General features: G+C 46.1%; 2 protein-coding genes across 6 annotated transcripts in view; one reads left to right on the forward strand and one right to left on the reverse strand.

Annotated features, from left to right (window-relative positions):
• OPHN1 (oligophrenin 1) overlaps positions 1 to 22,446 on the forward strand; it is a 99,003-nt gene that overhangs the window by 22,417 nt on the left and 54,140 nt on the right. For 3 of the 5 annotated variants that reach the window (XM_057404828.1, XM_057404831.1, XM_057404832.1), the window contains exon 1: positions 13,953 to 14,120. In XM_057404828.1, coding sequence (XP_057260811.1) covers positions 13,967 to 14,120 — 154 coding nt within the window. In that variant the 5' untranslated portion in view covers positions 13,953 to 13,966. Of the gene's footprint in view, positions 1 to 13,952; positions 14,121 to 22,446 lie in introns of those variants that run through there. The other 2 variants (XM_057404829.1, XM_057404833.1) reach the window with 2 other exon arrangements.
• YIPF6 (Yip1 domain family member 6) lies at positions 8,123 to 13,438 on the reverse strand. The gene is made up of 6 exons (XM_057404837.1): positions 13,127 to 13,438; positions 12,532 to 12,610; positions 12,084 to 12,126; positions 10,978 to 11,103; positions 10,712 to 10,869; positions 8,123 to 10,116 (listed from the first exon to the last, which is right to left on the reverse strand). The coding sequence occupies exons 1-6, from the start codon at positions 13,325 to 13,327 to the stop codon at positions 9,998 to 10,000; spliced, it is 726 nt and encodes a 241-aa protein (XP_057260820.1). The 5' UTR covers positions 13,328 to 13,438; the 3' UTR covers positions 8,123 to 9,997.

Raw genomic sequence — 22,446 nt, forward strand, 5'->3', positions numbered from 1 at the left:
GGCACCCTTTCAGTCAAAATCATTGCCACAACGATGGCCTTTCTTTAGGCCATTGACTGCATAAGGAAAGACACTTCTTGCTCAGGGACAGCAAATGCCTGTCCCCTGCCCACAGGCTCTGCAGCCCCAGGGGTGCTTCCAGGGCTGGAGGGGAGCCACACATGCTGCTGCAAACCTCCTTTGGGGGTGCCAGGAAAACTCAGGCAGCTTCAGAAAACCCTTTGTGCCAACCCTTGCACGCACAAAAGCATTATTATTTGACAGCAAATTCTTTCCTTCCCCCAGCTCCCCACAGTCACAGGGGCTGCCAGGCTGGTCCTGGCAACAGCCTCCTGTCCTCAGCCCATGCTGAAGGGCTGAGCTGGAGTAATGTGTTCCCCGCTCCAAAGTGAATCAACAGTACAAGAGGAAAAGCGAAGGAAGCAAAGATTAAACGAGCAGGATGTATGTCCTGACAGCTTAGGGAAGGAGCTGGCCGTGCTACTCCAGGCAGAAAGCATAGAGCCTACATGGTTGCCTGCCCATCTGCCAGCCAGGGAGAGGACTCCAGGAGCTGTAGCAACACAGACTTGCTTCTTGGGTCCAAACTCACCCACTTGGAAACATCCAAACCCAAACTTTCATAGTGTACAAGTCCCCTAAAGCACAACATCAGAACAAAAGCACTTGTCCTTCCTTTCCAAATTACAAAGATGCCTGAGGTGGTTGAGCCTGAGCCTACTTCTAGGAGCTAGCAACCTCTGCCCCATCTCTGCACTCACCAGGTCCCCATCCCAATGCCTGTTACACCAGGACACATCAGACTGCCCTCACACTGAGCGCAGGGCTGCGCCATCTCAGGCTTCTGTTGTGGCTGCTGTGAAGAATCCAGAAGCCCTGAAAAAGAGAGGCAGCAACCCCATCCCAGCTCTTAGCAGTGTCTTTTTTTTGCTAAGGGAGGACTGAATTACAGGGAGAGGCAGGTTTTAAATCAGTGCATGGCATAAATAATTGCACCATCTGTTTATGATCCTGAGACAGCAAAACAAAATGCCAGAATAAGACTTGAGAAGAACCAGAAAATGCAATCCAAGTAAAAACCAGCAGTTCCTGCAGAGCTCTGGTACTTACCCTCTTCCTTTTTCTTGTAGAAACTAATGAGCTCATCACAGACTCCTGCCTTGCATCAGGCAGCATCAGCAACAGGGGGAGAAGCACTGAGATACGTGTTAAGCTTCAGCCTGTGTGGGCTTAAGCAGTTTATAGGGACCCCTGGGACCATGCAAGGGACCATAGCCTTGTGCCAGTCAGGTGGAGAAGCAGCAGGTCTAGGTCAGGATCTGTTAAATCCAAATTTAAATCTAATTACCCTGAAGATTTTCATCTGAAGCACCTGTCTTGCTTAAGCAAAGAATGAAGCAGGGCACATACATACATACACACATACACTTATTTCAATGGCTCGCTGCTCCTCTCATCCACCCCACAAGGGTGAGTAGAAATCTGGTTCCTATTTGGGTAGAAACCCCCCAGGGCATAAGACTAATTGTTAAGGGGTACAAAGTCAACTTCATGCACTGAATGGCACTTCACCAGCCCGAAGCAGGAGTTAAGGGTATAGAGAAGACAAAGACACCCAATATCTGCCAGAGCATCCCAGCCTCAGGACCAGCTGCTCTGAAGTGCCTTGGCTCTGGTTGTGAATACACCTGAAACACAGATGCGCTTACCAGCCGGCTGAACCATGTGTTCATTTCCCCAGGAGGCAGAAAGAAGGCATTGATCTCATCTTCCTCCCAGTCCAGGATGTCCTGGTGTTTCTCCAGGAGAGACCACACTGCATCTGTTTCACCATGCTCAAGCACATGCCTATGCCTTCTCTGAGGATGTTCAAAGGCCAACACTTCACCACTGCCTAAAAAATGATTCTTGCCCGTGACATTCCCTCTGTGCCCTGCACAATCCTCTGTGAGGCTGATAAATCTTGCATGGTGCTTTGTTCTGGGGAAAGACTGACCCTGGGAGGAGTCATCATCTGTCAGTGCACAGTCAGGCTCATCCTCGGGACTGCGTGCAGTGCTCCAGACAGAAGAAGCCACAGACACCTTCCTCATCTTCCTTGTCAACTGAAGATCCTCAGGTCAGAAACTCATCCCACCAGCCTGGAGATGCGGGTGGCTTTGCTCAGCGTTCAGCACTTCTCATCTCCACTGCCCATGCACAGAAACCACCATTACAGAAGGGAAAACTGGCAATGACTTCTTAGCAAGAGCAACACAGAAGACAACATTTATTTTTCTTTTCCCTGTTTTCCTTTAAGTTGCATTTGTTTAGAAAGGGATGTAATGGTTCTTACTCCAGGTATGCACCTGCTTTACTCACTGGAGCATGTAGATCCTGCTCCATTCATTTCTGAGGTTGCAGCGTGCTGTAAAACTCAGCGAGCCCAACCTTCAGTCAGGTCAAGAGGTGGTTTAAAATACCTCATACACACTGCAACACTGATCAGCTATAGCTGCCCATCCTGTAGCAGTTCCCTGTATGTCATTCACTAACACACCTCCTACAAAAGATGCTTGCTATCTGTGCAATCACACTGTGACCACTACTCAGCCTTTCCCCCACTTTGTTTTGTATTAATTTCTCTCTTAAAATGGAGAAGTTCTTTTATGCTTTCAGAACCTGTGCTTCACATCATGCCCTTCCCACTGCCAGCAACATAGCACTGGGGAAAGCGGAAGGCTTTGGAGGGGTCTTGTTGAGATATGATGCATGCAGGTGCTGTCTGAAGGTTTGTTTCAAGCAGGGCAGGAGTTGCTGTCTCAGGCCTCTCAGGAGAAGCATGTGCAGGAGGAGTTCAGCAGAGACAAACGGTGATCTGTCCATCTCCTGCCACCTGGGCATGACAGCAGCACTGGGAGAACTCATCCTCCTGCTATGGCAAGAACAGAGCATCAGGGTGGCAGGAGTCTGCCTCACTGTCCCTGCGGTTCCTATTGACTTTCGGCTCCCTCACTTCAGACTACAACACAAACAGCAGCTTACCAAACACGCTGAACAGAACCACTCCTGCTCACTTTCCTGGGTGAGTGAATCACTTTGAACTCTGAAATGTGGGCCAAGGATGACAAGGTTCAAGGAAAATGATCAAGATGGAAATAATTAAGCTATCCTTCCCACATTGGCAAGCGCAGGTTTTTATAGCTTTATATTCTCACTAGAAGTGAGAACAGAATCCAGGTTAAATCTTTACTCCCATCTCTCAGGGACCCATTCCCTGCCATGCACATGCCAGGCCCTGAGCAGCACAGGCATCAACCCTGGGACAAGGTGACAGCAGAGCAATGCAGTGACTCTCACATCTGTCAACACTGGCAACCCCGCATGTGCCAGCTCCTTGCCACACTGTACCTTCAGGGATGTTACCTTCCACTGAGATCACCCTGCTCTGTGCAGCACGTCCTGTCCAGCTCCTCCTGCTCCTGCAAAGGGCTCTGGGGGTAGGGAGCATGTCAAAGAGCCAAACCTCCCTGCACACAGTAGAGTACAAGCGATGTGAGGGTTTAGCAATCTCCAGCTTCACTTCCAGGTCCTGCAGTCTGTCAAGAAAGCCAAAGGTCAGGAATCACGGGTTCACTGTACCAACAGTCAATGGGTTTGCTGCGTGAGTTACTCCCTGAAGTCACTGGGAAAGCGTTTCCTATGACTGTTACCTGCACCGTTCACTTGCCCTAACGCACAATCCAGCACACAGAATATTAGCCTTAAAAGATTAGCTGGGGGAGGGAGGAGAGTTCAAGCTTTATCCAGATACAGCATCTCTCAAGGGACAAAAACAGAACAAACCCCATTTCTTTCATTTCATTTCTGGGCCATGAATTTGCATTTCAGAACATTTGGACCCATTAGTTGAGAAGAAAAAAAAAACAACAAAAAAACACACCAAAACAAAGAAACAGAGGGCAACATTCAGATTATCTGATTGATTGAAGAGTCCGATTAACAAATGGGATTTGTGACTTTAAATTGCTCACAATTCTTAAAGTTCACATTAAGAGCAAAGTAATTTTGTCTGTAGTAACTTTTCCCAAAAAAGTTAATTTTGACCAACAATAACGATATACAGAGTTTCCAGAAAATAAACCCAAACCACACAGGAAACACATTGCTTTAGCCAATGGCAAAATCTTAGTATTTTTCAGACTTTATTACTAGTCAGTCTGCACTTGTGTTTAAGCTACACTCTTCTTTTTGCTAAGTGTCCTCCCCATGGCACCAAGTCAGGATAGAGCAGGCAGGCTATGGAAGAGGAGGAGGAAGCCACAGTCCATCTGCTCAATAAGCATCAGCAATGGACAATGTGCAAACTGCTGATGAGCCAGGGTGGCCTCTCTCCAATTCTTTCAGGTGCAACAATTTTGCTTCCAAGAGCAAAGCTGAACAGATTGCAAAACACTGCTTCTGCAAAAAGGTCAAGCTTTTTGGCTCTTTTGAGCCCCTTGATAACATCTCTTTTACTAATGTGCAAGGCAAGCTACTCTGGTTACATCAGCACCACACCAAAGCAAGACTATGGTAAAATTTGCTATGCAGTCATGTAAGACCAATTTTAAAATGCTAAGCTTTTAACAAGCCTTAATGTATCCCATCCATCTATAACTTGAGCAAATGTAAAACAAACTGCATATCACTGAGGAATTGCTCTGTGACACGCAGAAGCATAAGAGGATGCTTCAGAGTGTAAATTCATTAATTGACTAATAGATAGAAACAATCCAGAAGGCTTTAGTGATTTCCTATCATAGTTCTAAATGGACTTACTCCCTTGTTGAAAGTAATCTTGCTCAGAATTGCAGAAGCGCTCCGTAAGAGGCAGACCACGCGGAGACCTCACAGCAGGAGCAGGCCAGGCACAGTGATGCGAGCCTCCTTGCACACTGGTGGTGGCTGAGGTCGGATGCTCAGAGCTCAGCTCTCCAGGCTCCTTGCTCTCTCTGAACAGGACCCGAAAAACAAGCTGCTGCAGCCCAGATCTCCTTCGGTGGAGCAGGAAAAGCCAAAGGGGGCAAAGTAAATCAGGAGCGACAAAGCCAAGCTGTAAGGGACTGCAAGGTCGTGCCGCCCTCTGGTGACCACAGGGACATTTTGACCTTCTCCAACAGAAGAAGAGAGGGCCATGGAGCATTATCCCTGTTCCTGCTGCCCCCAGCCCTAGCTCAGGCTCCCCAACTGCGGTGCCAGGCTGCTGCTGAGGAGTCTCTGCCGGTACACTACAGGAGCAAGGACATAATGTGAATTTCAGTACCGGTCGGGGATGGTTTCTAATTGCCATGCATTGATTAGGCCACCTTCCTACCAAGCCAGTGCCACTCTTTTAGCCATGCCTTATGTAGTCTCCTTGTATCTGAATCACAGAGTCCCAGTAAGCACCACTTGGGCAGACTTGTGTTGATGAGGTGGTTAAGGAAACCAGAGAGGGCTTGCCCACATAAACACCAATCTCAGGGTAAACCAGCACAGCTGCTCATTTCTCATAGCAAAGCCTATGACCAGACGGGACTACAGGCAAAATCAAAACATGAGCAAACTGATGCTTTGACTCAGCTTTGATGAGTTCTGGCATGTGCCCTGCTATGGGTAGGGGCCTGGGGAAGCTTTCCCCTCCACATCATTGCTGTTACCCATGCATAGCTTCCCTGGTAATTACCCAGGGCATGGGTAACGAGTGTGGTCTCATCCTTGCAGAATCTTTCTGCACTTGGTCATCTCTGTTGTGGACCTGTAACAAGAAATTCAAGGCCGTTCATTACCTCTACAGAACTGAAGAGCGCTGATCCCCTATAGCAATGGCTCAGCGTACCCACACCAAATCCTTGCTCCAGTCCTTGCACCAAGAAAACATCAGCATGACTGGCTAGAACATGTGAGCAGCACTGACATGTATGTGTAATAGCAGTGACACTCTTCTAGCAGAGGTGGGAAAAATGATTTGTACCTCACCGGGGTGCTTCCACCAACATCTTATCTCAGAGATGCAGACACACAAATCAAATGTCTAAAGCATTCCATCAGCAAAGGAGAATTCAGCTGTGAAAAAAACATCTTTTAATATGCTCCAAACTCACAGGCTGTATAAAAAGCCTTTCTCTGAGTGCTAGCAGGATTCCTATAGTGAGGTTCCATTGGCTTAGGGTACTGCCTCCCACCAGTGCAGCCAGGTCTGGGGAGATCCCATGGACCAACACTCTGCCACCATGGTCAGCCACAAGTACAGTGTGCACAATACTTTAAATTCACACATCAGATTGCCCATGCGCCTTTTGGTGTTTTAATTTATAAGTTTTGAAGTTAAATTAATTTTCTTTTCACTGGTATTAAATGGATCAAAATTAAATTCAGATTCAAACACACAGAACAACTTCAGCTGATAAACAGCATTAAAGTAATATCTTAGTAGGAAAGAAAGCCTGGTTTATGCATCCGAAAATCTGCTTTCTCTACAGAAAAGTTAAGACACTTCATTAAAGGCAGGACATCTTCTTTTCCCCTTACCATTTTTCCCTCGGCTGGCCTTCAGCAAGGAAGAAGAGACTCTTTCCCTTTTGAAAGCTTTTTTGCACCTTTTCAAACCAGATTAAAACATGCTGCTGTTAGCAGGATTACTCACCTGCACGTGTTCATGGTGTGCATGCTACAGAGCAGGCTTAACAAGCTGACGCAGCACTCAACCAACAAGCGCTTGCAGGGAATAGCATTATTTTAAAGGACTACCACTGGCATTTATTCTAGGCAGCCTGCAAACATCAAATAAGCTCAAGGTATTTTGCTTGCCCAAACACGGAACTTTTCAGTTGTGCTCTCCTGTGCCCATGGGCAGTTTGCTTTGGGAAGTGCCTGTTTGCTGAGGGACAAGCCAGACCAGGAGAAGTGGTGCCTGTACAGAACATCAAGGCTTGGCAGAGGAACAAAGTCCAGTTTTGGCTTCTCAAGTCACCCAAGACCATTCATCTTCAACAAATCAGTCTGATGCTCATTTCCACTGGTGCTCTCTGCCTTCCCAATCAATTACACTCTACTTAAAGAGGGCTTTTTCAATAACCATCCTTAAAGTCGAAAGCCCAAATAACTCTTTTTGTGAGGCTCTTCCAGAACCAACTGTAACATTGTGGTGGGGAAATAATTATTTTTTAAGATAATGCAACATGCTTTTAAGTGTACCAGCATCAAGCAGATCTCACATGACAAAAAGCTATGGGAAGGTGAATCAGACAATAAGCTACAACAGCCAAAATCCCTTGCTGAGGACATTAACATCCTCTACTCTCTGCCAGAGGAAATAATGATTAAAAACCCCCACTGCTGATAAGACAGAAAACTTTATTCAACCGGAGACATGAAAACTCATGAAAATTACCTGCATCCTGCCAGCTGAAACCTTAGGGCAAACTAGTGATATAGACCCACTTAAAAGATTTTACAGCTTAGATGATGGCTGCCACACTAAAGGATTGCCATGAATAAAAAAAAAAAAACAAACAACCCAACCTCCCCCAAAATATCACCAAATAAACCAAATCCCCCCCCCAAAGAAAATTCACCTTCACCATCTGACTGGTGTATTTCTGCCTATTCTTTCAGATTAAAACCACCTCTCAACTAAAAATCTTCAAACACCAGCTGAAATCTAGCCAGTATAAAAATAATTTTCCTCTCTCCTGTGTAAACCAAGAGCAGTGATACAGAACAAACCATCACAAGGCTTGTACCCAAGTCATAAACAAGAAAGGAAAAAGCTGGAATTTATCTTAAAAATTGTTTCCCTTCTTTCCAAAAAGATACCGAATCAATGAAATATTACTCCGATTGTCTTTCAGACATACTATCCACTTAAGTCACAAGACAGAGAGATAGAATTCCAAGGATTCCTCTAAAGCACAGTTGACTTCTTGTAGGAAAGATGTGACTCAAAAGAATCCCACTGTAGCCATCAACAGCTTTAGATCTACTTCCCTTGAATATTTCTTTTCAGCTTCATAAAGCTAAACTATTTTAACTATTTAACGGAAATTAAATGGAATTTAATGGATACCTAAAAGTTTAAATGAATGGAAAACTGCACATTTTAAAGAAAAATCACATTCCATACTGGTAATAATTTAATAGAATTTTTAAAATTCCCCATTTCCATTGTATCGCCAAGTTTGTGAAACTCTACAGCTCCTTTTGCAGCACCCCAGAACGGCCACGGAGGAAAGTCTAGGGACGATGCTGCCCTCAGGTTCACACACACTTGCTGGTAACAACCAGCAAAGCCAGTTCCCTGCCGAGAGCAGCTGATGTTTCTTTCCCTCTTCATAGTCCCAGAAATGCAAAACTGTACTTTTAATCTGCGCATTTAGACACTTCCATCCCAACTACCCAATACCTGAAGTGTTCAGAGCAGAAACTGCACTTTTATATATATAAATATAAATTAGGCATATTTACACCTCAGCTGGACCCACATACATCAATCTTGGGCCTATCTGAATTACTACACGAAAAAAGAAATGTCCTTGTTAGGAAAAGTGACATTTTAACAGCAGCTTTTTCACCCCCAGATGTCTCAAAGATCTCCCCTTGGGCTGCTTAATGAAAATAATGGACAACATAAATAATTTCTATACAGTTTTCAAAAAGCCATTCTCCAGGTCTCAATCCCTACACTGAAATACAAATGACACACTTGCACACCAGTGCAATTCGCCAGGTAAGGTACAGAAGTGTGCCTGCAGGGAACTGGGGAAGAAGAAAGCCTCCTTCCCTTTTAGAAAGTGTTAAGCAAAACCAAGCAAACCAACCAACCCCAAATTATAAAAAAGTTTCTCACATCTCATTGTAAGTACAAAGAAACAATATGCAAATTTGTACACATTCATGGTGAACTGCTGTCCATGTAAACCACCCAATAAAAGTCACGTACAAGCAGCTGAGACCAGAATTCATATCCTGCTTCAAGGAGCCACCAGTTTCATCATCATTTGCTTTCCTTCCTCCTACCCATTTCAAAACTTTAGGACATGTAACTCCTGGTGTGGTGTGCTAGCACCCAAACATCTTCTGTATCAAAACCTCAACTTCACACAAGTCTTTAACATGTACTCTGTGTACACATGCTTTGCTTGGTGCTCTGCAGACAACCTTCCCTGCAGAGTGATTACCATGTCCCTGCTGCAAACCAGTTCTGACTGTTCTCCAGGATTTCTAACTCTCTAATCTATGGTCACACAAAAAGATTTGTAACTGTCCAGTGTAAATACTCTCCCTCTCACGAGATACATGGATTAGTCAGCGTAACTATGGTGTTGAAGGCATTTGGCTGAAACACTGTTTCTTGGTGTATGAAGGGATAAAACAAATAGACAACACATGAATACAAGCAAAGGCAGTTCCCTTTGCCCAGCTCCAATTGACTGCAAAAAGGATCCAACATTTTTTGCTGAAATCTAATTTCAAATTGAAAGCTCAGTCCTATGATGCCCTTTATATACATTTCAGCAGTCTAGAAGTGAATGGAAAAGGTGTCACACTGCTGCCCTAGCCAACATGTAACGGCAATGAAGGTCTATTATTTCATAAGGCATATTCATCTTCAGTGAGAATCCAAGCACAAGCAAGAATTCTGCCAAGTTGCATGATCCTATGACTTCATCTTCATCTATCCAACATCTTGAAATTTCAGGATCTCCCGCTCTGTTCCTCAGGCGGAATAATCCCTGTCACAGTGGACACTTTTTATTTAACACAACTGAAGAGCAGGGCTAAATAAAAAAACCCTTAGCAGCTGGACCTCTGTATCTTTCAAAAGGAGGGACATACAAATGACCAATTTTTGCAGTTCTCTGGCTTTATCCCATAACCTGCCTTTTTACAATATCTCTCTGTATATATAAATTAGAAAGAGATAAAGCCAATGATTAACTGCAGCGTTCATGAAAAAAACTCCAGTCTGTGTTACACAGTCTCTTCTGACAGGAGATCACTGAGGTGTAAAGGTGAGAATCATCCAGCTGATAACAAAGTAGAAGAGGAAGATGGGATACACAACAAGACCTTTGCGGTTTGGAGGCTGACTGTCTGCCAGGAAAGCTGTAGATGCTGGAGAGAAAGAAAAATACTTGAAATGTAAGCAGCATAAAACTAGAAGCCCAAGATCCCTGCAAATGTTAACAATTTTGAATTAGGATCTGCATTACAGTTATGTTGCAAGAGAAAAGAGTCATCCATTGCTCAATACCAACGGGTCTATAAACCCCAATTAAAATTTCCTTTATCATATAGAAAGACAAATGCGGATTAACACTCTACAAAAATTAAGACGTAACAGATTAAGAGCCGGAAAAATAATGCAAATGCATCTGCATGAAATAAGCATTTTCCAATAGTATTTATAATATAGATCACAGAATAAAACACCCAGGAGTCTCACATGTGGTTTAATAGTAAATTATCATCTTTCTGCCAAAGGCAATCTGCATATGACCATGAAAATCAACAGAAGCACAGCCAAAGGCTGAATCTCTGCCAGCACAAGAACTGGAAGAACTATTTCTGCAATGCTTCAGCAGCCTAAGTAACACTTTGAACTACAATATCCACTAGCTTTACCCAACAGAATGCATGCAGATCTACCCCTTTAAGTGTCACACTACCCAGTATGCACAACGGCATTATAACACACAAAAGTACTCACCTAATGTTGACCAACCAAACATAGCCACTACTACAATAAGACGAATAATGAAGCTGATGGTCCCAGACCCTGCCAGCAGCACCAGCCTGCACACCAGCATTGCTACCGTCAGGGGCATGATGCAGTAACCCAGAACACACAGGCTCTGAAAAAAGGATCTGGAAAAGAGCGACAGAAATGGGGAAAAAAAAATGGTCAAGCCAAAGCACTGCAGAAACTCCCTGTGTGGGAGCATTTTAACTGCTACTAAATACACCAGTACTCACATAGTTCCTCCAAGCAGCTTTGAGTTTAGTGTGATGACAACTGCACCAAACCAGATGATGACAAAGACCTCAGCAAACTGGGGCCCTCCATCATCTTTACTATCTGCTGATCCACCCTGAAGCATCCTGTTGTAGGTAACAGATAAAAGGAGCCACTTGTCATCAGTAACTGAGTTTTCATAGGCCTGGAGTAGATTAACATGAGCTCAAAATATTAATCCCCAGTTAGGCTGCAGACCAATCATTATTTGTTTTCTTATTTTCAGTAATATCTTCAATTTTGTATAGGAAAGAAAGATGACTGTGGCTCAGCTGAGGGCATTTCAGTCCATTTTTTTAATTTGAGGACTGTGTAAAAGTATAGGGAATAAAAATAGGGAACAGAATAGAAGATGAAACTGAAGTACCAAAAGTTTGGTAACCTCTCAAACCAGGCAGTGTAGTACATGATAAAACCCACAAGCCTTACAGAAAGCTTGTAGTAACTACCAGATATGAGCAACACAAAGCCTGGACAAGTGAGCACACACAGACTTGAATATTTAAATTACACCCTTTATGTCTGCTAAAGCTTTACCAACATTTTACTGCATGGTTTCTGTACCTGGGGTACAAAAGTGTGCTGCAGTTAGCTGACAGATCTCACCAGGACTTCCCTCCCACCCCAGGCAGACCTGCACACATATGTTCCAGTGAAGTCACCATCACTCCCCATCTACAAACTACTACAATAGCCTCTCCTCTTAGCACGCACACTGCAGCTCTGAGACAAAGGGTTTGGCCTGCAGGTTAGGGTCAAAGTCAGCCAAATGCATTAGAACCAAGGACAATGTGAACTGGAAGGGGTACCTTTCAGGACAGGCATTCTTAAGACAGGGAACTAGGAAGAGTTCACCCTTAAATCCTAATCTTAAAGATGGGAGGTCCCTAACAGGCTTAAAGCATCACAAACATGTTTTATAAGAAAATCTAAACTGGCTGTTAGCAGAAGATCAAAAAAGGATCAGATGAACTTAATTTCACATATGTAATCAGAATTTTTAATTTCTCATTTCTCAAATGTGAAAAACTACAAAAACCCAAATCCACACACAATAAATACTTACAGTGCAAGTGAGACACAAAGCACTAAAGGGCCCCAAAGATCCCCTGTAAGTAAAGGAAAAAATAAAGTTATAAGTATCATAGCATGACACTCCATTTCATTTTGCTGGGAGCAATGAAATACCTTTTCCAACTCCCAGTGTGCCATTTTCCATATCACACTTCCTTATCATTTTCTTATTTAGCATGCCATATTCTACAATATAATTTATACAAATACTATATGAATCAATACGCCAGCTGCTGAAGAAAACTGCCCTGCTTATTGTGGCACACTTTTAAGAGTTTTGGTAACACTCTGAATTTTCGTATTTGCTATTCAACATTCTACAACAACAGAAAACATGGAACAGACACTTCTGAATCTCTGTTCCACTAAACTCTTCCCACGCAGGCAAAGCCTGCTGGCAAAACATCCTTTGAAGATTCTGAATGTCGTTTTATACGTACAGTCTCTGAGGAGTGCACTACTCTTCTTTGGATACATGACATGGACAAATTTCTTCCCAACAGCCTTGAGATCTCTCATCTGAAACAAAGAAGTTCTTTAATTTATCCTTCCATAACAATTACAGTTCAAAACTAAAACCAGAAAGACAGAAGAAAAGGAGTACTGGTGGTAAATCTAAATAGCATCCAACCCAAAAATCACTGCAGCATCCTTCACAACAAGCACTGCCTACTTTTTTGTGCATTCCTTAACAACCACAATATTTTATACATTTAATAACACCCAATTAAGAACAACAGTTAATTTGCTCCTCTAGGAAAGAAAATTAATGAAAAATCCCATTAGTTACGAGAGTTTTCTCCCAAGGTCCATCTGTCACCTTTGCAGATTTCAAGATCAACAGAGAAACTTTCCGGCTGTAATTCAGGTTATTTCTTGAGCTGCAAGGATTTGTTTTACATGGGTAGTTCAAAAAAATAAAATCCCCAAACTTACAATGAAGTCAAGCTATGCAAAAATACAGGTTTTGCATAACAGCTAGCCAAAGATACCAGCAAAACATGTGTTTCGCATTAGGCAGAGGCACAGACTCACAATTGTATCCTTAACAGGCTCGTCCAATGTGGAGTAGTCTTCGTCAGGAGAGCGAGATCCGACAGGAACAGTAATCTCCCCTTCCACTGGGATATCTCCGGATATTGACACATCTGCAAGACCTGCAAACTGAATAGGTTTTAAAACCTTTAGAAAGAAATAAATACAAACCAGTTCACATTCACTTCGAATGTTTTTCATCTGAGTTTAGGGCGAAAGCTCAGAATTCACAGATACAACACTTAATCACGCAGTCACAACAGTAGGGTTCAGCTGCTGCCTGCCTGATTTAAGCATTTTGCAGTAGTATAAGCAAAGCATTTCTTCAGTAACTCCCTGTAACCTGCACTCTATCTTATTTAGGCAGCAGCAACTAACGGAAGTAAAAAGCTTCTCTGTGTTGTGATGTAATGCCCGACAGCCGTACAGCTATACGGATGCACCCGAGTACACTGCTTTCCACGGGCTCCAAGGGCAAACAACGCATGACAAATGGAACAGATATCGACCGCCCAAGCACGGCGTCAAGGCACTGTCAACAGAACTGATCTCCTCCACCCGAGCTTAAAGCGCTCACCCGGAGACGGATGCAAACAGAACTGCCCCACCAGCTCGGCAGTAAATTCGGAGGCAGACCGGGCAGGCGGTACGCGGCACGGAGGAGCCCGACGGCTCCAACCCCCCGTCCCTGCTCTCCAGCGACGCGGCGGCCTCCCAGCGCCCCGCACCTCAGCGGCGGCCTGCCACTGCTTCAGCGCCCCGGAGCTGCCCCGGCGCCACTGCGCCTCCCCCCGCCCGGCCCTGCCGCAAGCCCGGCCCCGCAGCCACCGCCGCGGAGCCATGGGGCACCCGCCGCTGGAGTTCAGCGACTGCTACCTGGATAGCCCCGACTTCCGAGAGCGGCTCAAGTGCTACGAGCAGGAGCTGGAGCGGACCAACAAGTTCATCAAGGAGGTGATCAAGGACGGCAACGCGCTCATCGCCGCCATACGGGGTGAGCGGAGCGGCGGGGGGCGGCGGCAGCATGCAGCCCAAGGGGAGCGCCAAGGGGCGGGAAGGGGCCGAGGGCCCTGTCGAGCCGTTCACCGCCTGTGCTGGCGATGTGCGGTTTGGTACGGCGGTGCCGGAGGTGGTCCGGGCACGGAGTCGCTCCGGGGCTACAGCGGGAGCAGGGGAGCAGGCAGCGGCTCTCGCCTCGGCCGAGCGGGATGTCTCCTTCTCGAGCATCCCCCCTGCAGACGTGTTCCTGCAGCCCGCTTTCGGCTTGCTCCCACCCCACCCAGCCTCATGGCCCCGTAGCGCGGCGCTTGGCAGCTGCATTCGTCGCTGGCATCGTTTTGGGGTGGGCTGGCAGGCAATGGGCAACGAACTCTGCCGCCTGCCATGCCTGGACATCTGTCCACGGCTGGCCCTGTTCGGTGACAGGTCGGCCTCCATCCTTCATCCTTTATCATCCGTTGTCCCGGTAAGCTGGGCTGGCACTGCCGACGTTGCAGGGCTCCGGCTGTTCAGCCGGCTGAGCTCTCCCAAGCATTGCCTTTGTTTCATCTCGCCTTTGGGGAAGGTGCTTGGTTATTTTGCTTCACTAAAGTGCAGTTGGAGTTTGGCTGGACAGAACGGTCACCTCTTCACCTGCTTCCCTAGGGTGGTCTGCAGCGAGAACGAGAGGGCTCCGTCCAGAAACAGGCTTTAGACCTGCATTTGTTGTGCGTGTTTTATTCTTTCTCTTAGTAATGTTGGGATTTTTTTTCCACTTAAATGTCAATTTCAGTGTTGGCTTTGAGGGAGTTACTTGTTCTAAAGTAGTGACTGAGACCATCGAGTCCCTGGACCAGGTTGTGTCACCTGAAACCAGGAAGTCCAACGTGTGTAACGCTTTACTGACCTGCTTGTTTAGAATTTGATTTACCTCCAAGAGCTTCAGATACGATTTCCCTGTGTCGTCTCTCACATATTCTCTGGTTTTATAAATGTGCATTAAAATATGGCCAAAAGTGTAGGAGAATGCAGCAGCTACAAGCACTGCGCTTGCATCAGGCCAAGTGAAGACAAATACAAAGCCAGCGGGGCAGACTCTGATCACACACTGTTTTTCTTGCCAGCTGGTGGGTTTTCGGTTAGTATTAATAGGTTTAGCTGCTGCCCTTTTGTTAAGAATAATTCAGAGCTTCCTTGTTATCAAGGCCGTGGCTGGAATAGCCTGTGTTTGCCTGTCTGGAAAACAGTGAAGACAAAAGCTAATGGGACTGAACCCGCAGACGTCACAGGGCTGCAAGACCCTGAAAAAATACCAACCCTAAAAAAATACCAACCCCAAATCTCTGCTTAGTCCAGGAGAAAAAAAATAAAAAATCAAAGGGATTTTAACAAGCCTGCTTGTTCATGTAAATGCTTTGGGTTTTCTTCATCACTTTGGTCTAAGCCATTTCCCTTTTTAGTCTTTGTAAACCCTAATGCTGTACTTGGAGTAGGGATGTGAGGGGATTTTGCTGGATCAGCAGGCCCATACCAGTGAGACTGGCCAAAGAGGAAGGGAAGAACTAGAAGGAAACTGAGTACACCCGAACAGCAGAGATAACCCCCCAGAGCTGAAGAAACCCTACATTTCTTGCCTGATATGCTGTGGGGTGTTTTGTGCTGTTATCTTTTTTAGGAGTGTGTCTGAACCAGCATGGCTGGGGAGGGTGTTGCAGCTGATACCCGCCTGGGCTTCCATCAGCTCCTGGCATTCACCCCCTCCCATTTAGTTTACAGATAACTTTAAAGAAATTTTAAGCTCTCCTCTCAGAATCCTGTCCATATGGAACTGTGGACATGAATCTGGGGCTACTCATGGTCCCTTGCCTAAACACCTTGGGCTGGTGGCTGGTAAATCCTGCTCCCTCGTTGGTTTTGTTTCTGCCACTTGACAGCACGCTGGATGTGTCCCTTGGCTGCTGTGACACACAGCTGGTGGTAGTCTCACCAGGAGAGAGTTCTCTTTAAGGAGAGAGGGTTAAATATGGTGACTGTTCTGACCAGACCTGTCTCTTACCTGTCCAGAGGTGTTGTCCTCCACCCTACCCCTTTAGTGGGTGAGGCACCCTCCCAGGTAAACCTTTGGCCAAACTGTCCTAGAGCATTGATTCACTGCACTGAGTCCAGCCCTCTGATGACTTTACAGAAGTATATATTTTCTACGTGTTTGCCTATTAATGAATGAGTACACACCAATGTAAAATTGAAAGCAAATCAATCCCTGTTTTGCTGAGGCTTATCGGAACGTCAAGCACCTGCTGTCTCCAGCTGGCGGGCTCCTCAGCCTGACAGGGTGATGGAAACAAAAGACTCGTGTGCAGCACGGACTGTCTGCATACAGCACACGCAGTCAAGTGAATTATGCGAGCGCAGCAATACTCATGCAGGCTACCAGGAAAAGGAGTGCAGTTCCCCACTGCGGGAAGATAGGGTCTGCTGGGCTTTATGTGATCTGCTGTAAAACCAGGCCACAGAGGCTTGAAAGCCTGAGACTGCTCAAAGTTGTCTTTATTTTCCCTTTGGCCAGTAATAGGGAAAAAAAGTGAGTGTGACTTTACATGGAGTCCACAGGTCCTGCAGTTCACATGCTGGGTGATTTTGAGTTGTCTGTGGTATGAGGAACATGTACGTTGTTCTTTTCTTGGTTGCTGGCAATGTTCTTGCTGAAAGCGTCTGGCCAGTTAAGGTTGTCTCAACCTACCTGCTGGGTAGTAAAATATTAGGAGTGTTCCAGCGGAGCCTTTAGAGCCTAAAAACAAGCACCACAACCCACCCCCCCACTCCCCCACTTGGTATCACTTTATTGTGTCAGCAGCACAATGTAGGCATCCTACCTCTAGTAAGTGCTATTTCTGGGACTTCTGTTGGAGATTTTTGGGTATCTTTTGATGTTTTTTTTTTGAGCTCTTTTACTGCTAGTTTAATTCACCACAATTGTATTTGTAGCAAATTGATACATGAACTTGAGTGCAAATTTTTTAAATGAGTCTTTCAAATAGCATGGGGTTATAAATGCAGAATACTAAATGCTTCCAGCGGTGTGTGCCTGGCTGGTAGGTGTGCTGTTTTAATTGAATGGATTGCTTGTTTTACAAATGCACATACTCTCTTCCATTTCCCAGTTTCAAACCCACTCACTCCATCCTATCCGTGGAGACGGTGAGTGGTGAATCACTGCAAGTGTGACTTGGCTGTGATGGGCTGCGGGAGCTGTTTTAAGGCAGCCACGTCTTTACTCCAGACTTATTCACAGTGGTTATACCCAGCAGTCTTGTGGTTTGCTGTCACCCAGACCCTTCCTCAGAGGAGAATTCCTGTTGATCTGGATGAAGTGTTGTTCAATCCCTTTCCCTAAGTGATTCCCATGTGTGGCATGTGTTTGCGTGCATGTGTGCGGCGCTTTCTCTTGGAGAATAGTGAAGGCTTGGAGAGGACCCTGCTCATGGGTGCTCATTGCTGTCCTGGAGAGGAAGAGAGGAGAGTCCCTGCTTCCCACAGGAGGTATCGTGAGGTGGAAATCTGCCAGGGATTGTCTCTACCTGGGAGTCCATTTGTCAGCACAGCTCAGGAGCATTGCTTCTGCTAGATACTGAGCTGAAATTGCCACTCATGAGCTCCCAGAGGGGGACAAAAGGGCAGTAGGGACGACCCACAGCAAGGGGGATGTGGGCCTTGGTCAAGAAATTTATCCACTTCCGAGGTGCTGCCCCTCTGCTGACTTCATCTTCCCTGCATGTTTCTAATGAAAAGCTGAACTTCCCTTCCCCATCCCAGGTTGAGACTGGAGCCATGGGTGAGTGCTTTCCCAGGCAGCAGGGCTTCCCCACCCCTTGCTCTGCAGAGAGAAGCATGGGGGAGTACTCTGCCTGGCGCAGTTGTTCAGGGGCCAGCACTGGAGGAGGGAGGCAGGAAGGGGGACTTCAGCTCCCCTTAGTCTCCTGCGTGCCTCAATTTCTCCTTCTGCAGAGCAGGTAGTGCTTTGGGGCTTTGTCTGAAGCAGGGAGTGGTTAGCTGAATGAGGAGTAAACTTGGGTGCTTTAAACCGCTCTTGACCTTTAAGGGATTAAGAGAAACTGGTTCCACCTCATCCACACAACTCTAACATGTTAGTAGCTGAAATACATAAAATACAGCGTGTAAAGCCCCCCTGAGTGCCATGTATCTCCCCATGTTCTGATGTGGGTCCTCATGCAACTGCAGTCACAAACTTGCTTCCTTTAAGTGCGGGACTTTTTTCTCTTGCTGACTGACAGTTGACTGTCAGCTGATGTATAGTCGACTGTCTATGACAGATGACTATACGTGGGACACCGTAAGATGACAAAGTATAAGGTTGTGCCAAATGAGGAATTGCACTGACTTAAAGCAGAGAAAAATATTGTTCACTTATAATAATCTTGGGTGTGAAAGTCAATGATAACAAACAAGTTACTTTGAGTCAGAACTGTGAGTTATTTTTACTGTAAAGTTGGCTGCATGCTTTCATTTTCGTGCCAGGAATATGCAGTCTCTGGCAGGGCCAAGTGATGATGCTGATCCCATACGTTGGTCCCATAAGGTGTTGAAGCCCACCATGGCCTGGCCCTAGCTGGGAAGGGAGAGGGGCTGGCAGGTTAGCCTTGCTCCCTGGGGCTGGGCTGCCTGGCTGGTGTCTTTGCTTGTTCCTCAGTGCTGTTCTGGGGCTGCTTCACTTGCCCATGAGAGCCAAGCTCAGAACTTGTGGCCTCTGTGGCAACTGCAAGGTCTGCCTTGCTTGGAGCAGACCAGGCTGGCACCCATCCCCTCGGCCCGGCATGGGGACAGCTTGTTTGTGTCTCAGAGCTCACAAGCCCATCCCATGGTGGTCAGCACCCGCCTTGTTGCAGACAAGACTTGCTGCAGGCTGCTCGAGGCTGCAAGCAGGGATGTCAGAAGTAAATGACTGCGTAGCATCATAGTTGTAGGAATGACTTCTTTACAGCATTTTCTTTCTGTGTCTCAATATGTTGGGTTTTGGTTTTTTTTTTAATCTCTCCTGCTCACTGTGCTCTGCTGTGTGTGTGGTAATGCAAACCCATCTATTTCCCCCAGTCTTTGATCTTCTCTCGCAATTATATTTCAAATGAAGTTTGAGAAATGTCAGGTTGAGGCTCTTTTTATTAATGTATGAGCGCTGCAATGGTGTAAACTCTCCTTTGAAGTTGGAAGAGCTTTGAGTTCTCATGCGGTGTTGCAAATGTGGTTTTGAACTTGATTTCTGTACTGTGTAAAGCTTCACAGGTTGCCTCTGACTTTGCATGTCAGTTAACCAGCCTCCCCAGGCAGTGCGAGTGTTTTATCCTGGAAAGATAACATTATGAAGGAATGTGTAGAGGCATGTATGCCTGCAAAGCACACAGCAGTCTTGAGCGAAAGGGACTGGGTAGGCTTTTCTCCAGGAACAGGGTTGAATGGGGGATCCAGGCAAGGTCCTGCTGTTACCCTCCCTGCAGGTCCAGCACTGCAGTCCTCAGCGTGACAGACCTGCTCTCGACAAGTTTCTGTGCTGTTAGAGTGGTGCTTGAGGTTTTAATGCTTCAGAGTTTAGAAACCAAGAGTGTCAACAGAATGCAGTAGTTTAATGAGATTAGAGCAGCCCTGCAGTGGCCTGCCTTCCCAGTCCCTACAGAAGCCCCATGTGCTGGTCATGTGAAGTCTGCAGATACAAAAGCTTGAATCTGCTACTACAGTGTGTTACAGCCAGATAGTGTTTTTTTCCTGTGTCAGAACAGACCTAAAGCTCCTCTGGAAAAGGGGGAAGAAGAATAAGTCTGTCCCGCATGTGCCCTTCTGCTGGCACAGGAAAGGCTGCAGCTCTCCAGGCAAACATTCTCTCTGCACTTCGGCAGAGCTTGACATTCAGGCACCTGCATTAAAAATATCCTGTCTCACAAAGACAGCTTAGTTGTGAGCCAGCACATGGCACATTAATGAAGATGTGCATAGAAATCATCTGTGTGGATGCACAGTGGCCTTCTGTCTCATGGAAAGTCACTTATTAAACCACCCAGGATAACCAGGGGAATCTAGGGTCCAAACAAGACTTGTGTAAGCATTTCCTCTGGTGCCACTGGCCAGGTGAGTGTGAAGAGGCTGCTTGTGCGCCTGGGTCATCAGCTGCTGGAAAAGACCTGACTTCTTAAAAATTGGTCTGTCCTTTTCCTTCTCCTCTGGTTGTATCCTTGCACTCTCCTGGTGCTGCACCCCAGCAACAGTAAGTGCCTGAGCCTTGACTTGAATGGATTCAGGATCAGACCCTGTATGAGCAGGCACAGCAGTCAGAACAAAGAATCGTCCCTGGTGAGGTGTAATCAGCTGAACAAGGTCTCAGTGGCCTCATTAGCTTGGCCAACCTGTTGTCCCTGCACTTGGAGATGGTGTTTATCATTGCACCAGCTTAGGGGGCTCGGAGCTGCAGATGGAGCAAGTAACTGAACACTCCTGCCCAGAGCATGGACAAGTTCAGCCAGGTGCCAGCCCCACTGCCTTGTCAGTCACCTTCCAATGAAGGATGTTGGGGAAAGAAACACAGACACAGATCTGTGGGCTGTCTCCTGATGCTTTCCCACTGAAACGTCACTGAAGTCTTTCATTTCACTGAGGACCTGGTTTTCCACCCATGCTGGTGGTGCTTGGAGGAGCTGCCTCAGGCTGGCTCTCCAGAAGGGCATGGCTTACTGCTGCAGGACACCTTCCCCCTCTCTCCTGGAGCACGTTATACTATAGCAGCTAGTGTTAAGCTGTTTCTGGACTTCAGCAGGGGAAAAATGACTTACTGGAAAATACGTCATTCCCCTCTAGCAATAATGTATTCTCCCTGTACTTGTCTGCTCCTTGCTGGTCCTTGATGGGGGGTTTCATCCAGTAAGGGCTTCAGTTACTGCTGATAACTTTAAAAATTTTCTCCTAAATTCTCAGCTCCAGTTGTCTGAGGAGACATCAGACCTATATCCAGCTTAAAAACAATCAGTTGCTTTAGGGTGATGTTGTATGGATTGAGACACCTCCTAAACCAGTTACAGTCGGTAAGGTAAAGACATTAGGGACATGGTAATTTAGCCAGGAACCACAATCCTCTGCAAAAGAGAAGCATGGATTAATAGAATGAAAACGTCTTCTTGAGGATTTGGAGACCTATGTGCTCCTGAGTATCACTGTTGCATAGCACTGTGGGCTGTGTTTTGCACCATCTTATGGCAAGGCGATAATGGGAACATCTGGAAGCTGTTCACAACAGAGCCCCGGGGAGGCCTTGAGTAGATAAACTGTATGTGTGCATCTGCATGTGGGAGAGACCATGGTGTTCTGCAGTGCTGGTAACACACAATACCATTTACAGAACTGATACTGGAATTACTCTGGCATCATTGACCTAATAGGATGTGCATAATGATATCTGCCAAATGGGATTCTTTCCATTGAAAATATCACACAGCCATTTTTCCCCTGTATGGGCCTGTGTCTCTGTGTGGCAATTAAATTCCCTGTCCACTGCAGCAGCTCCAAAGTGATGCTCACCTTTCAAATCTGTTTCTGTGTATGTAAACACAGTGAACTTCAGCTCACGTGTTGCTAGTGCTGCTTTCCCTGGCCAGCATTCACCCTCTGCGGGTGTTCTCAGCACAGGTAAGAAGAGGGAGGCCTCTTTGCATCCATCAGAGGAGCTCATTTTCCTGGGCTGTAGGTCCTGTACACAGAATCTAGAGCCCCAAGCTGGTGCAAATCTAAACCAGACATGCTTTAACCAGAAGCTAAAAAACAACAGCTAAAAAAAACAACCCTAAACAGAACAAAAAAACTTCCAAAAAGCCAACCCTGCCCACAGCTCAAGCCATATCTGCAGATGCAGGCAGAAAAACCAAGGAGAATGCACAGTATCTTTCTACTCCAGTAGTGAATATCTTATGCCTGGTTTCAGGGCTCGTTGATGTGTGTGTGTTAGATTTTGCTGCAGGCTGGAGCAATTCTCTCACCCTGTGTGTCAGCACCCTGATGTGCTTCCCAAGTACTCAGCTGCATGCAATGGCACAACGGGCCATATCAAGAGGTTGTTTTCATGTGTGTAAGTAGATTTTTTCTTCTGCCAGGCATGAGACATGCAGAGAGCTTTTCATCCATCTTCTGTTGCCTTTCCTGGCTCCTTCCCTGAGAGGATGTGGGTGTTATCCATGTTTTGTAATGTGTCTGACAGCCCAAGGGCTCACAGCAGTGTGGCTGCTGACCAAAGTTTCCTCTTGAGTCACCAAGTGAAGACTCAGCTTTTCTGGCTTTTTTTCTTGAGAAAT

Source organism: Pezoporus wallicus, unplaced genomic scaffold (assembly GCF_028554395.1).
Source record: "Pezoporus wallicus isolate ANWC-B61680 ecotype Strahan unplaced genomic scaffold, APGP_CSIRO_Pwel_v1 contig_5104, whole genome shotgun sequence".
NCBI classification, from domain to species: domain Eukaryota; kingdom Metazoa; phylum Chordata; class Aves; order Psittaciformes; family Psittacidae; genus Pezoporus; species Pezoporus wallicus.

Excerpts from the sequence above, each read along its gene's own strand:
- YIPF6 (XM_057404837.1), bottom strand. The coding sequence starts at position 13,327 with ATGAAAAACATTCGAAGTGAATGTGAACTGGTTTGTATTTATTTCTTT. Across the intron at positions 11,104-12,083 it reads CTTTGTGTCTCACTTGCACT|GATGCTTCAGGGTGGATCAG; the intron begins GTAAGTATTTAT and ends TACCTACAACAG. Across the intron at positions 10,117-10,711 it reads GTTTGGTTGGTCAACATTAG|CATCTACAGCTTTCCTGGCA; the intron begins GTGAGTACTTTT and ends CTTTCTCTCCAG.